Raw genomic sequence first — 16,861 nt, 5'->3', positions numbered from 1 at the left:
CAATTAAGATAAAGTATTAAAACAATTATCCTGCATAATAAATCAGAAAGAGGCATGCATATTTTGGGGTGTTCTTCAGTTATTCTGATTTCAGGCCATGGTCCCTGAAGTGAAAGGCAACACATGAACCATACTAATTTGATTAAAACAAGACTAGAGGGAGATTTTTATTTCTGAAGGAATTTTAAATGTTCCTACAAATAGACATGCTGTGATTGATGAATTATTGTCCATTAACACATATTAATATATATTAAAATCCAGACTCACCATGACCAAGAAGACTGACATTTAGCACTGCATTTTAGTTTTCTGATAACAAAATCAGTTCATAAGACAGTAAACTTACAACTGTATCCATGAGACAGTTACTGTAAAAGCTATTTTGAGTGGGTTTGGTAAGAAATCCATTGTGTTATTTCATCGGTTTATAACAGAATGAAGTCTTTCCATGTGGCTAAGCAGATGCAGCTTCAACAGCATGTGAGCTTGAATGTGAAGGAAAGAAGCATGTTGCAGCATGTGCTGGTATGTTGGTGTGTTTGGGTCTCACAGCACAGTGCACTCGTGGGTTTTCAATGTGTAACTGAGTCCATTTCACCCCCACAAACAGTCTTGAAGCCTGGGAATTATCTAGCCACTGTTTTCACTGTGACGAGCACTCTCTCCATTAAACTCCATGTCACTGAACAGCAAGCTTTAAAAGTAACTGCTGATTTGGTCTCTTCATACTATATGGTGTGTTTACTCTAGGTCGTTGTGACTGTACCTTTTCACTACCGTAAAACGGGGCTATAAGGGACAACGGGGTAATAAGGGACACTTTTCCGGAAAAATGTTTTAAATGTAATTCTGCGGTTTTTATGTTGAGCAGGATGCGGTTTTGTGTTGTTTTTATCAATTATCCATGAATTCTTAAAGAAATCTAGGTAAAAACCGCAGAATTACATTTAAAACATTTTCCGGAAAAGTGTCCCTTATTACCCCGCTGTCCTTTATAGCCCCGTTTTACGGTACATAAATTCAATTCATACCCATGTGGGTTAAATAAAGTAGTTAGTTTAAACACAAGACACTTGTTTAAACTATTTTATTTAATCCACACGGGTATGATTTGAATGGATGTAGTTGAAAGGTACAATAAATAAAGTAGAATTGAACCAGATAGAATTGTCCTCAAAACAACCTGGCTCGTCATAATATAAAGATTGTTATATATTAGGCCTCACTGAAGCATGCAGCACCACTTTATTGTTGGATTACAACTAATTTGTGTGAGTATTTCACAAATAAACTGTGTCATTATAAGTAAAATTACTGTCATGTCTTAAGTGTAAGGAAGCCTGACATGCCTAAGATAAAGTCTCACTGGTGCCAAAACTGATCTCCATATTTTCAAGTCACAACTGAAATATGTGAGATGTGATAGGAAACATGCCAAAAAAGCTAGCTAAGAGAAAAATGACGTTAAAATGTGTGTGTGTTTACACCTCACAAGAATCTACTTTATATAGTATTTGCCATATAGAGTCAACTGAGCAGACAATAAATAGAGCAGTTGAGCACAAAGCATCAGTCATAATGATCTTGGAAGGAACCTGTTTAAAATAGCTTAAAATAAACTCAGTGTTCAGTTAAGTGAGGTCTTAAGTCAGGATATGGAAGGTGGTTCCTCTTTCAAAACAGTGTGTCTGACCTCTCCTGTGCCAAGAAGGCAGACAAAGCAGACGGAAATGCTGAACAAAGAATCTACAAGTGGACCTAAGAGGAACTAAATCATATCACTGACATTAAAAATGTTTCTTAAATCTGCAGTGTCAAAATTTCATCTCTCCTTTCTTTCTAATTATACGAACACTGGCACTGCATGCTTGTGACATATGTCTCGCAATCAATTCCTCCTTTCAAGTGTAATCCCTATGCTGAACGGTAGGTTTAATTTTTTAATCTGGAGCATTAAAAGCTTTTCTTTGACACATGCTTGATATTTCCATCAGGGATCTTCTTGCTGCAAGGCAAAAGTGCTAACCACTACTCCACTGTGCAGGCCCCACTCCATTTCAGTCATATGAATACGATTATGAGAGATGATGTGATCAAATTATTTGCCCAAATACAGGTCTTTGCTAAACATTATTCAGAGTTGAAAAAGGTCTTTACAAAGAAGGTTACAGCAAACACTAAATAGAGTTTGTCATATTCTCATTTATTCTTGCCAATTAAAAATCCCTATTTGTGTCCTCAACTCACCGAGACAAAAATACTAACGTGGGAAGGAAGGGGATCCCATTATAATGATTCATGATGTTTATCGAGTCTTTCTGGCCTGTCAAAGTGAAGGGGCTCTCCGGCCGCCTCTTGCCATCCTGGGCACTTCCTCTACGTTCCAACTCCAAAACCACTCAACTACCCAATTAATGTTTATCAGCTCTCCTCTCACGACAGGAAGACCTGCTCTAGAGAGTGGATGTCTTGGTTGGAGCAGCACTTCACGTTCTCTCTGGGAACAGGCGAGCAGGTTTGGGAAAGAATGCTCGCTCACGTCATGAGCTGGACAGGAGCAGGAAAAACAAGGTAGAGGCAGAGGTTACAATACCGATACAGACTTCATACTCCGAGAATGGCCAAGGTTCATACTAAGGTATTTATGTAATACTACAGAAGAGTAAGCTTTGTGTTCTCGACAGGCACGTCTAAGAAAATTATTGCCTGACGGACTTGCCAAAGAAAGCATGCGGCCTGCAAAACATAAACAATGACATAACCAGAAGAATGACCCAGGAAACTCCAACACCACAATGTCCCCGATATGAACTCATTGGAATTCTGCCCCAGTGACTCAAAGCGACATTGACTGAGAGGTTTGAAAGAAAAGGACAGCTGGAAATGATGCAGCTTTTACACAGAAATTGTTAAAAGAATACAAGAGAGAATATATTGTAAATGGAATGTTCGTGGCAGATAAAATTTCAGCCTTCAGGTGACAAACCAAGTTCCCTCAACATTACAGAGTACAAGGAAAAGACAACTCAATGTAAAGGGAACACACAAAGATGAGAGAAAAAAATGGCTATTCTTTACGAGATTAAGTTTATCCAGAACCAAAAGCAACACACTAGCTCCAAAATGCTAGAAACTGAGAATAAAGTTTCCTTTACCCATTTTGGGGGGGTTAATAGGGGTTCTATTCACTCAAGCTGACTGTTTGTTTATAAAATGACCAGAAATGAATGGAAAATAATACATTTCTGTCAAATAAGACAGCACAGACCCATTGCCTTGAGTCTGACTAATCATGTTTGCTATCTTGCGTAGTCATCCCGAAAAGTCTGTTTTTACTTTTTACATCCAATCTTCAAGCAAAAGATGAAAAAACAGAACTATTTTAATTGTGTCTCAAAATGTGAAGCATCTTGATCTTGGTAAATTAATGTTGTAAAGAAAATTGGTGAGGATTATTGGTTGCCATGTTGTTAAATTAATTGTGTTAAATACAAAATAAACTTGCAAGGCCATCATCCAATTGGCAGACATGCTATTGACACTTGTGGGTTTTGTGAAACTCTGGATTGATTTCAACAACAATGTTTGTTTTTAGTTTTTTGAATGTCTAATGATGTTGTTCTTTATTGTCTGTTGTACCAACTATGGTACTGTAAAGGAAGATATGATGGGTGCATGAAATAAAATAGGCTGAGGGTTTGGTTAGGGATAGACATTAAAACACTAAAGCGCAATTCACAAGCTAATATCCAAAACGTACAGTCTATGTACATGTTTTTGGAAGTGCTGCTGCATATGTGAATAAAGTTGTATGAAGCGTTTTGTGGAGTATAATAAAAGTGACGTCAGTGTCGGCTGTCTCCTGCCAACTGCAGCTGACTCTAATTTACAAGTGAACTATCAGCAAGCTTATTGCATTGGGAAAGGAAAATAAAAGTACTTTACAAAAGGTCAATAGCTCAGGTTTTGCAACACTGATTTTTATAGTTTTTATTGGACTTTTTTAAGTTGAGCTGCAACTATCAATCAAAAAGTTGTCAACTATTAAATTAATCACATTCTGATAATCAAATAACTGCTTTGAGAATTTGATAAAGAAAAAAGTCAAGTGCTGCGATTTCAACTTTCTAAATTTGAATATTTTCTGGTATCTTTGGGTTGTGGGCAATGTTCCCTCTAATTTTTCATGAGTCTGAGCAAACACACAAACTCACTGAGCAGACCCTTGGACCACTGTGAGCAACATCAGACGTGTGCACTGTGGTCACGCCAGCATCGCATCCATCCAAGTTACATGATTTATTAGAAGAATCAAAGTACAGCGTTTACATTTCTGTTAAAACACTTTGTCAGCAGAAGCCAGTTGAAGGCTGCAGTGATTTTGGTGAAACTACAATGTATAAGAGTGAAGTTATTGAATATTTTTGTCTCTCTTTGCTGTTGCAGATGGTCCCTGCTCACTCCATAGACACACATGTTATTTCTGCAGCTTGAAAGAAAGCTACTTTTGATAAAACTGGGCTTGTAGCACATCGTGTGCCTTACAGCGATGGGAAAGAGGCATCGTTTATGTTTTTGACAACCTATATCTAACGAGTTATAGATGCTGGAACTCTGAATCTGTGAATATCTTTCCAACTTTACTGAACTTGGGGCCACTACCACCCAAGGAGTGGCATTAATTTTGAAAAAAGCATTTAGCCATACTTAAAGCTTTAAGTGCTTTATTAACACAGAACTAAGAATTTTGCATTCTTTTATGATAACAGGCTATGTCTGAAAAGAAGTGGTATCATTTTAAACAGTGAAACCATACTAATGAAATAAAATGTAATGGCCAACCAGTGTGTAATACTGGATTCTGCAAAAACATAAACTGAATGCAGAATACTGTACAAAGAAATTCTCTACAGATATGTTTTCATCTATATCTAAATCTTAACAGAGTTAATGTATTAACTCATTTATGTGTGTATGCACGTATTTATTTATTTAATACTGTTAACATATCAGAGTTTTGAGTGTGTTTTTCTTTAGATAGGCAAAGGCCATTTATTGATCACATATAGGCTATTAAATAAATGTTTATTGAAAACTAAAAAGAATTTAAATAAAACTTAGGAATTTATTGAGTCACTAAAATACTGTAGAGTCTATGGCCACATCAGTATGATTATAAGCATAATCTGGTAAATTCACAAACATATACTGTAGGAAATCCAGCTGATCTCATCATGATGTCCCTTACCATGGACTTCAGGAGATGATTAGATGATGATAAACTGTGACCTGCTGGTTGGGTTCTCTCTGTTCTCATGTTTCTTACATGTTTGTCTCCTGATGCTTCCTTACTTCAGCCAGTCCATGAGTAACAGAAAACACAGTTTTTCTTGTACCCATTGCCAGGGGTTCGAGTCTTCCCACTCAAACGTTTTTGCTTCTTTGGACGTGGTGGAGTTGCGGGTGTAGACATTTTTAAACACGCAGAGCAGTGCGCAGCAGCGTCTGTAACCAGGCAACCCGCGACAGGACCATAGGACCAGGCACAAAGAGAAGTATAGATATATATAGAAGACTAGATACGCCAGCGCGCTGTAGCAGTCGGCTAAGGTGGCTGCACATAAGGACGTCTCTAAATGACGTTGATTAGCTGCGTAAATACCTATGAGAATCACATCATTGGCTGGAGCAGCCAGTCACGGGTCATTCACTGACTCACATTGAAAAATAGCACAGAATGAATTGTTATGAATTTATTTTATTTTCAATTTAGGTTGGATTTTTTTTGTGCGCAGCACAGATTTTCTGTGCACTGAGACTGTGTCAGGAGTGCGCAATTGCGCATGCGCGCAGCTTAGAGGGACCAGTGGTTGTGGGCAAAAACAAAAGACTTGAGGTGGATATCTCGGATATACAGAAACATATATTGACATTTTTCATAATTTTCTGTCAATATAATAATATAATAGTGCATAAAAACTATTCTAGACGATCAAAAAAAGAATAATCAGCAATAAAAATAACAGTTGCAGCCCCTTTACATTTTGGGAAAGACTATGGTAAAGGCTAATAAAAAGATTGTTGCTAATTGTAGGTCTATGACTGGACATGAACTCGCCACACCCATCCACTGCCCCGACCTCCGCCCTCTTGCTTTGTTCCTCACCACATATAAGATGCAGTACTTCAAACATCAATGCTAACATCAGCATGGGGGAAGAATCGTCCAATAAGAACAGATTTTGTTGCATACTGTGCTGTAATCATTTCAAGATACATACTAAAACAAAGCTTCAGAGAACTTATGGAAAAGACACACGGAACCTGAGACAGCGAACCTTTGTCAAAAATGAGCCAGCAAAGTGAAAAGTAAGACGATGCTTTAGCTTTAAAAGCAGTAGTAGATGTGGGTCTATACATTCTATGTCTTGGCTGTGGATCTGATTCCAACCACAGAGGCAGCCAAGACTTTATCAAGGCCAAATCGAACCCAAAGGACCCAGGTTCAAAGGTTTGGAGAGACCTAAATGATTACATAACAAGCTGAATTTGAACAAACTCCCAAGGCACGATGTGTTCTACCTCAAGGTGAAAAAAAAATCACTATTTCACTTCAGCTAGTTGAAATTGATCAGAGATTTTAGAAAATGTTAACCTTTTTGCGTAACTCGTTTGCTTTTCTCAATTCAGTTACTTTCACTATGATCAATCTCGGTTGATACAATGCATTTCAGATTTCTGTTTTTAGACTGTAGTTATACTTCTGCATGAAAGCATTACAGAAAAAAGGAGTGAAACCCTTGGAGGAAGTTGCATAAGTGTAGCCTGGAGTCCAAGTGTCATTCACTCCTCCCCACATTCGTCCAGTTGTCTCAGCTTTACGTGGGGGAAGACATCACTCATCAAGACGTAGTGCCAATGAACTTAGGTTACTGGGGGAAGGGCAGTGGGTGGTGGCTGTGGGTGGACACTGGGTTGAGTTGCAGCCAAGTATATGTATATTAGACGGTGCTACTACAGCAGCAATAATAAAACAGCTGCATTTATTGAAAGAGATACAGAAATGTATTGTGTTATAGTACATTTTATAGGAGATCTTTAGATAGATAGTGCAGATTGTAAATAATTTTCATCATAAAAAAATCACTGAAAGAGGAAATTAGTTGCATTTGTACTCCCTCAGTACAAAGCACCCACAGAATGAAGTACTTGGGGTTTTAATCAAAGCTGGCACTGCAGCAATGAATTTCAAGACTCACCAAACAGAACTCATTTTGCTCTCATGAACATTCTGAACATTATGTCTTTATTACACATTTCTGAAAAAGTGTGAATTTATGTCTTGTGTCACTTACAGGCCGCTGTCACATTGCAACTCAAGCTGTTGGCAATAAGATGCTGCTTTAAAGATGTTGTTCAACTGGGAACATCTGTTTCGTTTTTGCCTTTAAAACAAATCTCAAGGGTATAGCTCTAAAAGAATCACTAAAATGCAATGCACAATGATCATACAGGTTGGCAGAAGCACCCGAGAATTCAGAACTAGACAGTTTTAGGGCCTACACTCGGAAAAAAAAAGGTTTTCCATGAAGTTCTACTCTTCCATGCTCATCTGCCAAACAGCGGCACCAACAACAGGTGGTTACAATCACAGTGGAACAGCACAGGGTCATTATTCATGGGTAAGTCCTTGTCTCTGACACACAAACCCAAAGCAGGGAGAGGGATTTTATATGTGATCATTTCCTTGACTTTGACCCCCCAGTTTGCAATCTGCAGCATCCACATGATGATTTTAGCAAGCTGTTGATTAAAGTAAAAGCAGAAAAAGATGGAGAGTCTTCCATTGTTTATATTCACGTATTCACTGCCCACATGTAGACAAAAAAATGACTAAAAATAGAAAGATTGGGTGTAAAGATGGACTGTCAAAGCTTTTAGCATCCTACACTGCTACTTACTGGTTTGCAACACAAGAAGCACATTGAACCATGTAATAGTGAATGAACAAGAATAAAAAGGACACAAGTATAAGTTGATGAGATGGTACAAGCAAGGCGTAGGTTTCACGTGAACACATTCGGAGAGGGGTTGACCACCATGAAACTGTGAGTATTTCTGGCATTCCGGTAAATCTTTCTGCAACAATTTATGGTGGAAATGACATAATTTATGGTGGAAATGACATAATTTATGCAACAGAATAATACACCACATTCAGACAACAGAAGAGTGTATTGCAATGCAAGACTAATGGATATGTTGAGCGTAAAGTTTTGAATGTTACAAAAGTGGTTCTCTTTAAACCTGTCAGATCCCAATAACAACTTGTGCTGCCCAGCTAACTTGCTCTGGGAGAGGTTCTGTGAAAAGTCAGCTGTAAGACATGCCACCATTTTATATTCTTGTCCTGAACATATTGGGTGACGTAGATTCTTAGTTGAGTGAACACATCACATCTGCCAACCTGTTGAGCCGTACATTAGTAATGCAACTAAATGAGGCCGTGCTGTTGAAGTAGGCATTCAGTTGATAGCACTGAAAATGCATAAATATGATAAATCTATTGGGACAATGTTAGACCTCAATGCACTTCTCAAGTTTTATGTTTAATGTATGAAGTTTGCAGTTTGAGAGCTCTAATGTGAAGCTGTCATATTAAAAATAAACAGTTGCAGTTATCTTTTGCATCATTTCAGTAGCAGGGATTTACTTTGTAATAAATTTTCATATTCTTCATAGCACTCTATAAAAACCTGCTCCACTTGACGAAAAACTGGTAACACGTTATCGGTCCATTTCGTATGAAAGAAGAGTCAAATGACTCATCAAATACACCCTTCTATGAGACTGGACACAGCCTGACAAAGAAAATCTGGCAATCAAAGAAAGCTGTTAACCACAAATGTACAATTATCTCTGATTGGGTGTGCTAGGTTTAGTGGAGTCAGCTAACACAAAGAAAGCTTGGTTATGTCCAGTCTCCCTCAGTCAGACCACTCTGCATATTAGAATGGTCTGGATGCACTTCACTTTAATTCTGTTATTGGGTAGAAAAGCTAGCGATGGGTGCGGCTTCTGTGCTTACTTAAATTAGTGATAAGGAATTGCTTTGGTGAAACATTTGCATGCAGGGAGGTGAGCACTGTGATTAAAACAGCTAATCTGTCGAAGAATCTAAAAGGGCTGTCTTACTGGACATACAAATCCTCACTGAAACTTTAAATGTTCATTGTTGCAGGTTGCTAGACCTGAGACTGTTGTTTTCTGCAGTGCAAGAATTTTGAAAATGGTAACACAACGATAGAAGATCGACAGAAAGCCAATGGCAGGTTCATACATGCAGTCTATATCCAGTGAGATAGACTTAACTATGTCAAACTTATTTTGTACTACACTTCCCAAGTGACAATTTAAAATAATGGAATACGTAAAGATCAAATAACATTTTATAATAGATTCAGGTTCAAATTTTGAGAGTAAGACCCAGTGCAAAGGAAAGAATGCTTGTTCCTGGTTCCTCCTTGTTAGAGCAACCTTGTCTCCACAAAATTATGTTTGTATACAACCAAATTGCATTTTCAAATATCTATTCAGGGAAACGCAATTACATTTTGAAATAAAAGTTTTTCATCTACCGTGATGATTAAGCAAAGATAGTCAGTTTGAAAGAGCCAAAAAGTCCTGGTCTGAAAGCTGGAAGGGAGGATGGAGACAAAAGCCAAAGACTGGACTTTCACCCAGAAGATCATGGTTTGTGTCCTGTGATGGATGAGGAATCGTCATTTCAAGTTTCATTTTTTCTTGCTGTTTACTTCTATTTTTTACTTAGTTTTTGGTTAGGTTTAGACACCAAAACTACCTGGTTAGGTTTAGGAAACCATCATGGTTTGTTAGATACTTTTACATGCTAGAAGCTTGGTTAGAGTTTGGAAGCTTAAGGAAAAATGTCATGATTTGGGTTGAAATACGGCCCTTACAAAACATATTGAAACGTTCTCCTCCATTTTCTGGATTACAAGGGTGAGAAATCCCATCTCATCTATTACACAAGTGATTGGTCAAAAAGTAGCAACAATAAAACAGTAAAATGAATGGAAAACATATGTTAATTACAAACTTATTTGTGATATTGTCAAACAAACATCATTCGACAGAAAACGTCTCAAAATAGTTGTATAGGAATGTAATTTGTGGAGACTTGGTTTGTGAGGGATTGTTTCATTTATCAGTAATATTACAGTGATTTTTCACAAGTAGAAGTTACAAAATAAGCAGAAGATTTTTTGAAAAAGAAGGGAACAAATGTATGTAGTCTAATTATTGAGGGGCTGTGACCCCCACAACCCACCCTAAGTCTACGCCCATGAAAACAAGTATTATGAACAAAAACAGTACACAGTGGGTTATAAACAACTTCTCTGACTTTTTTACCTTTTGTTGACCTCCCTCAGTGATTTCTGAGATGAATAACTTCATGTTACATAACAGTGGAGCTGGCTGAATCAATGGTACACTGAATGCGAATTAAAGAGCAGCATCTGCAGCAGTTCAAAGTTTCAACAGTTACAGCACACTGTGACCGCAAAGTCGGTTTCTGACCCAAACTATAACCTTTTTACAGCCACCAAGGTTGGTTTTTATCATAGTAAACAAACATTTAAGCCGGCAAATGTAAGATTCAAACGCAATTTCCTCTGTTTGAGCAGCATTTCTGTCATGCATCTTTGCCTGTTGTCTTCCTCTCCAGGAAACGACACATGGTATAGCCTGCTAGCAGACGTTAGCTAACTTACTAACAATAATTACTGTGTAGCCTACAGTAAAGTTAAAGGGTTAAGCAGTTTCTTTTAACAAGGTACAAAAAGATAAATAATGAAAATGTAAATAAATAAGGGGATATTATGTGTGTGGAATGGATAGGAGGGAAGGTCGCTGGTTCAATTCCCCGCTCGGAAGCCGTTAATATGTCCCATGAGCAAGATTTGGAGATCCGGAAAAGAAAGCGTTAGCCGCTCAAGCATCATAAATGCACACTCTAGAGCCGGCGACGGAACTTATTTTAAATTAAATGTATGCTTTTGCGGTTAATTAAAAACACAGGATGGTTTAACCGGAGCTCACCTGTCCTGAAGCGGAGGTCCTGGTCGTCCACGGAGCCGAACTCCTGCAGCAGCGAGAGAAAGAGCAGCCCGAAGGCGTTTTGGATCCCGAACACCGAGCCGTTGCACCACATGGAAGCCAGCATGACCACCCACCCCCAGCCGCCTTCTGGGTGCACAAACTCAGCCTCCTCCGTTTCCCCCGGAGCGGACGTCTTCTCCGTGATGTTCACCTTGCTGTCCCCGTTCTCCTTCTCCTTCTTCTCACCCGCCGCCTCCTCCAAACGCTTCTCCTCCACCGGCACCGCGCTGGTGTCGGCCGCATCACCTCCAGGTAAGTTGTTCCCCTCTGTCATCGTGGCAAGGCTAGAAGTCAATTAAGGACAGTTCCTTGTAAAGAATAGAGGTGCTTCAGGGGACCCACAGGATGAGATTCAGGGTGTTTGTGTGGGTCAGAGAAGAGCTGCACTCAGTGAGGTGGAGCTGGGGGTCTGCCGGTGCTGGAAATGCAGCAGCATGTGTTAACTGTCAAAGCTGGAGTTGCTCTGTTATAAATAGACAGTAAGGAGAGGCGGGACTCCAGGGCATCCTGCAGCTCATTGGACATTCATATACACTCAGCACTGGCACTGAAATACACACTAAGTATTGCCATAGCCAGGGGAGCAGGATAACTTATTCCTGTATTCAGGAGATGATGTGGGAGGTCATCAAACACATCATTTCCTGCATTCTGGTAAATGTAGAGGACAAAACAAAACGCAGATACAACAGAAAGTAACACAAAAGGTACAGGAAAAGCCATATACAGTGTGTAGAATCATATATGAAGCCTCACCATTTAACAAAATATATCTAAGATGAGCAAATTTGTAGTTTTACAGTAGCAAAGGGGATAGTGCAAAAAAATGCAGGGACATCAGCAGAAAAATAAAAAAATACACAAGAAACAAGAACTAACCATAAGTACTGTTAATGAGATTGCACAGATTTTATATGTAGCTATATATTTTTATTGTGTCTTCATGTTTCCCTTATTATGCTTCGTATTTCTTGTCTTCCTTGTTCTTTGCTTCATTTCTAACTAGCTGCTGTACGTTTTTTCAGTGATAGATCAATAAAATACCACTTTTGCACACAAAATGCTGCTTTAGCCAGGGACTTCATTTTAATTTTAGAGGAGCACACATTAGGTAAGTGATATAGGAAGTCCTCAAACACATCATTTCCTGCATTCTGGGGAATTTTTATAACATAAGATACATCTTAGATACAACATAAAGTAACACTTAAGTGCACAGGAAGGTACATAATGAACTATGAACTAAATACATGATATATATGATATGTAGAACCATATATGAAGCCTTTCAGTTTGAAACATAATATACATAAGATGAACTTTATTCATCCCACAGCTGGGAAATTTGCTGCGGTACAGCAGCAATGGGGATAGTGCAACAAAACAAACAAAACAGAACATCAGTAGAAAAATAAAAATAAATAAATAAACAAGAAATACAGATAATTATTGTTGATATTTTACAAATTTCTCTGGATGTGGAGCAGAATGGTATTGCACATATCTTAATAATGAAAAACAATAAATATTGTACAGATTCTTCTATTAAGTATACAGCACCCTCCATAATTAAGATGTGTTCTTTAGCTTCTAATAAATTCATTTTTTTCTGAATAATATAGGACCACAATGTAAAAACAGGAAAATCCAACCTTTAATTCAAGTGCATTTATTCAGTGGGGGAAAAAATCACACATTAAGAGATAATTCTTTTACAGCAAATCATGTGTGCCACAATTATTAGCACAACTGATGATAATACTTTGTACAACCCCCTTTTGCCAACAAAACAGCACCTAATCTTCTCCTATAATACATTTTTCAAAAATTTTCAGTGTGAGAGTATGCTTCTGCAATAAAAATTGAATTTATTTTAAAGTTTTCAACACATCTTAACCAGGGGTGCCAATAATTATGGAGGGCGCAGTAAATACTGATATAAAAAATACTGATCTTGCATAGATTTTATCTGTAGCTACATCTATGTCTATTCATTCTACTTTTGTTTTTGCCCTTATTTCACTTTCGTATTTGCTGTCTTGCTTCTTCAAGATAGTCAGTTTGAAAGAGCCAAAAAGTCCAGGTCTGAAAGCTGGAAGGGAGGATGGAGACAAAAACCAAAGACTGGACTTTCACCCAGAAGATCATGGTGATGATTTGCTGTCTTGCTTCTTCCATCTCTAATTTATATCTAGCTGCTGTAACATGTAAATATTCTCTGCGATAGATCAATAAATCTTATCTTATCTTGTACTGCTCAAAATCTTGCATAGGTAGAAATTCTGTATTCTGACATATTTTATAGATGCAGAGAAATTGATATTGTGCAGGTTTTTTTTTTTAAAAATGTGTAAAATATTAATAATGCCCGGTTTAAACGTGTAGATACATGCACCAGAGTCAATTATGTTAGTCTTTCCACTGACAGCAGTGCTGGTTGTAAAGTGGTAATAAAGGACGGTTTAAAATGATTTTTCTCGTATTTTCAGGCTCTGTAGAGTCTGCCTGAAGGTCTGAAAATAAAGATGTGAGGAGTAATTCAGGATCCTTTGTGCATGTTTTTCGACAGTTTTCTCATCGACAGCAGTGAGGAATGGCCGTTTGGGCTTTCCTCCCATTCACTATCATTGCTGTTGTAAACCAGCTGTTTATTTTAGACTTTAATTGGACTCTGATACTGTGTCTGATGAAACTTGCTTGTGCACCAACTTCTGCTTTTTCTGCATCAGTTTATGGTGGAAATGTTTTATTCTCTAAAGGGGAAAAAACGAAATTCTGACCCGTGACAAGTAAGTGGCAATTAAAAATGTAATGGAATATAATACACTTACGATTTCTGCAGCCTTCAGCCAGGCATGAACTAACCGTGACGTCACCCGTTGGTTTCAACCAGGCATGAACTAACCGTGACGTCACCCGTTGGTTTCAACCACGCGTGAACTAACCGTGACGTCACCCATTGGTTTCAACGCTGAGAAAATGAAGCCCAGATTTTGCTACTTCCTGGTCGCCATTTTGGATTTTTTGGAGCCAGTGACGTAAAAAGCCTCATCAAACAGGCTGGACCGGACAGCAACTAGGGGCAGGACCTGTCTATGGGCAGGCCAGACTGAGAGCTGAAGACTCTCTTATCCCGCCCACATTTTACCGCAGAGGCTTCTGTTGCTGCTTTCGGAATTCAGCCTACGCTAACAAAGTTAGCTTCCACAAATTGAGGTAAACTTTATCACTAGTTGTCAAAGTAAATTAGCAAGGTGCATCGATGCTGAATGTCTCTTTTTTTGGCCACGACACCTCAGAAAAAAGACAGATTTTTGGGGTACACTGTACACATCATATTTAACGGTAAAATTGCATATGAAACGCAAACATTTACTTACTGGAAAAACTGGATAATGGAACCCTTTGAGGGTCTGTTAGTGCAATTAACGGAGGAACAAGCCATGGCTACAGTGAACGACAACTAATAATAACAAGTCAACAAACTGGAAACCTGTGGAAAATAACAATAATTAGAGGACAATTTAATCTAAATGTGGATGAAAGCCAAGTTCCACGGAATAAGCCTGCTGAAAGCCTTGCCCTAAAGGATCTGTCAATCATTCCAGACAAGACTGTCTATCAAGTATAGCCACGCCCCCTGGCTCCGCCAACTTTAACGATTTATTTAAAATTCAGTATTGATTTATTTTAAGATCAGCCACCTGATCTCTCATTTTGACCATGAAAACTAACGGGGAAAAAATCCAGGGTTGTAGAAAATCAGTCTATCAAATTTAATTTTTTTCGGTGATGAATTGGGGTCTATGGAGCACAAGCTTTTTGGAGCCAACCATAGCGGACGGCGTGATATTGCAAGTTTTTGACACTTCCGGGTGGGCTTCATTTTTAGAGCCAGATGCTACGTCCATCCATAGACATAGACGTAGACGCCTCATTGACTGCGGTTGCCCACTCGAGCGGCGTGCCTGCAGGGCGGCCATCTTGGATCGGGGTCACTCGCTCCTACAATGCATTGCTTCCATAGAGGAATGATGTGCTTATACAATTAAAGTTGTCATAAATCGCTCAAATCTCAAGCAATTTTGACGGGGTTTGCTTGTAACAAATGCCAGACATGCTAGATAGATAGAGAGACAGACAGATATAAATAGAAAAAACAAACAAACAAACAAAAAACAAACAGAAAATGTTCTGAGGTGCTCAGGTTTTTATTGACTTTACATTTACAGCTTTACATTGCATTGGAGTACAATTATTATTTTTGTATTATTGTACTACTACTGTATTACTGTTATTGCTATTCATATAATTATCATTATAGTCCTATAATATTGTATGATTATTGTTTATTATTTTTTATATTACAGTTACTGGTATTATTATTATGATTATTATTATTACTATTACTTCTATTATTATTATTACTATTATTATTACTCTTACTGTTATTACTGCTATTATTACTACTACTACATTATCATTATTATTATTACTACTACTCTTACTATTATTACTGCTATTATTAGTACTACTACTATTACTATTATCATTATTATTACTACTACTATTACTATTATATCAATTATTATTACTATTACTATTATTAATGCTATTATTACTATTATTTTTATCATTATTATTACTGTTATTATTACTACTACTATTACTATTATATCACGTGTATAAATCACGTTCTTTGGGAAAGCTTAAACATGTGAGAAAAGTAGCCAAAGATAAAGAATTGTCTACAACAAAAATAATTCCATCATAAATCAGGGCTATTATTAGATCTATCAGATGCTGTATTCTAACCCACCAATTACTGCAGTAAGTCTGTTTTTTTTCTTTGTAACAGGCTGTCGCTAGGAATGCTAGATTCATAACATCGAATTTTAAACAAAAAATTGTCTCAGATCTTTGACAATCCTGCACTACAGCTAGGGACAGAGTCAAACTCCAACAAATTCTCCCTGTTTTGGGATGATTATTACAAATACTGGGCATGTACTTACATTTAGGCCAGGGGTCGGCAACCTTTAACACTCAAAGAGCCATTTCGACCCGTTTCCCACAGAAAAGAAAACACCGGGAGCCGCAAAATCCTTTTGGCATTTAAAATGAAGACAACGCTGCATACATCCTTTTTTTTCTTACCTCTATGCCCTTGTTAATCAGTCGCGATTACTTAATTACAAAGCCTCTAATTAGATAGATCCATTTTTAATTGTGTCCTTCCACTAATATGTATCTTACTTGGTTAATGTCATTTTTGCTCCTGGACCTCATATGTTACATAATGTTAGCTGGAAATCAATATTTTGCGAATGTCTATTCAACTTGTAAAATCTATTTATCTTAAGCTAATAACTTTTCTCCGGTAAGTCGCTGACCTATTTTTCCAAGACGACACTCCTCTGACTCTGACCTGCTGCCTGGATGTGACATCGAGCCGTGTTCTTGCGAGTAACGTGTATTACCCTATCATGAGTACTTTTGACTCAAAGACGTGTCTTTCTTGGAGTGGAGCTTTAATATGCAGGCTTGCCATTCTTGAGTACAAAACGATGTGAAACTACAGGCGTTGCTTCTCCAGGAGTAAAATGTTAAAAAAGGCATGAAACGTGTGGGAATCGGAAGCTCCGTGCTCTCTTTGCGCTCTCATGCACAGGCA

The 16,861-nt window shown here is 38.0% G+C and overlaps 1 protein-coding gene across 1 annotated transcript in view; it reads right to left on the bottom strand.

Annotated features, from left to right (window-relative positions):
* The window catches only part of slc16a10 (solute carrier family 16 member 10), a 56,210-nt gene extending 44,486 nt beyond the window's left edge, over positions 1-11,724 (bottom strand). Inside the window, 1 exon segment of the mRNA XM_022216428.2 lies at positions 11,128-11,724. Coding sequence (XP_022072120.2) covers positions 11,128-11,461 — 334 coding nt within the window. The 5' untranslated portion in view covers positions 11,462-11,724.
* Between the last annotated feature and the right edge of the window lie 5,137 nt (positions 11,725-16,861).

The sequence above is a fragment of the Acanthochromis polyacanthus genome, chromosome 16 (assembly GCF_021347895.1).
Source record: "Acanthochromis polyacanthus isolate Apoly-LR-REF ecotype Palm Island chromosome 16, KAUST_Apoly_ChrSc, whole genome shotgun sequence".
Taxonomy (NCBI): domain Eukaryota; kingdom Metazoa; phylum Chordata; class Actinopteri; family Pomacentridae; genus Acanthochromis; species Acanthochromis polyacanthus.
This window is presented reverse-complemented; position numbering and strand designations above follow the sequence as displayed.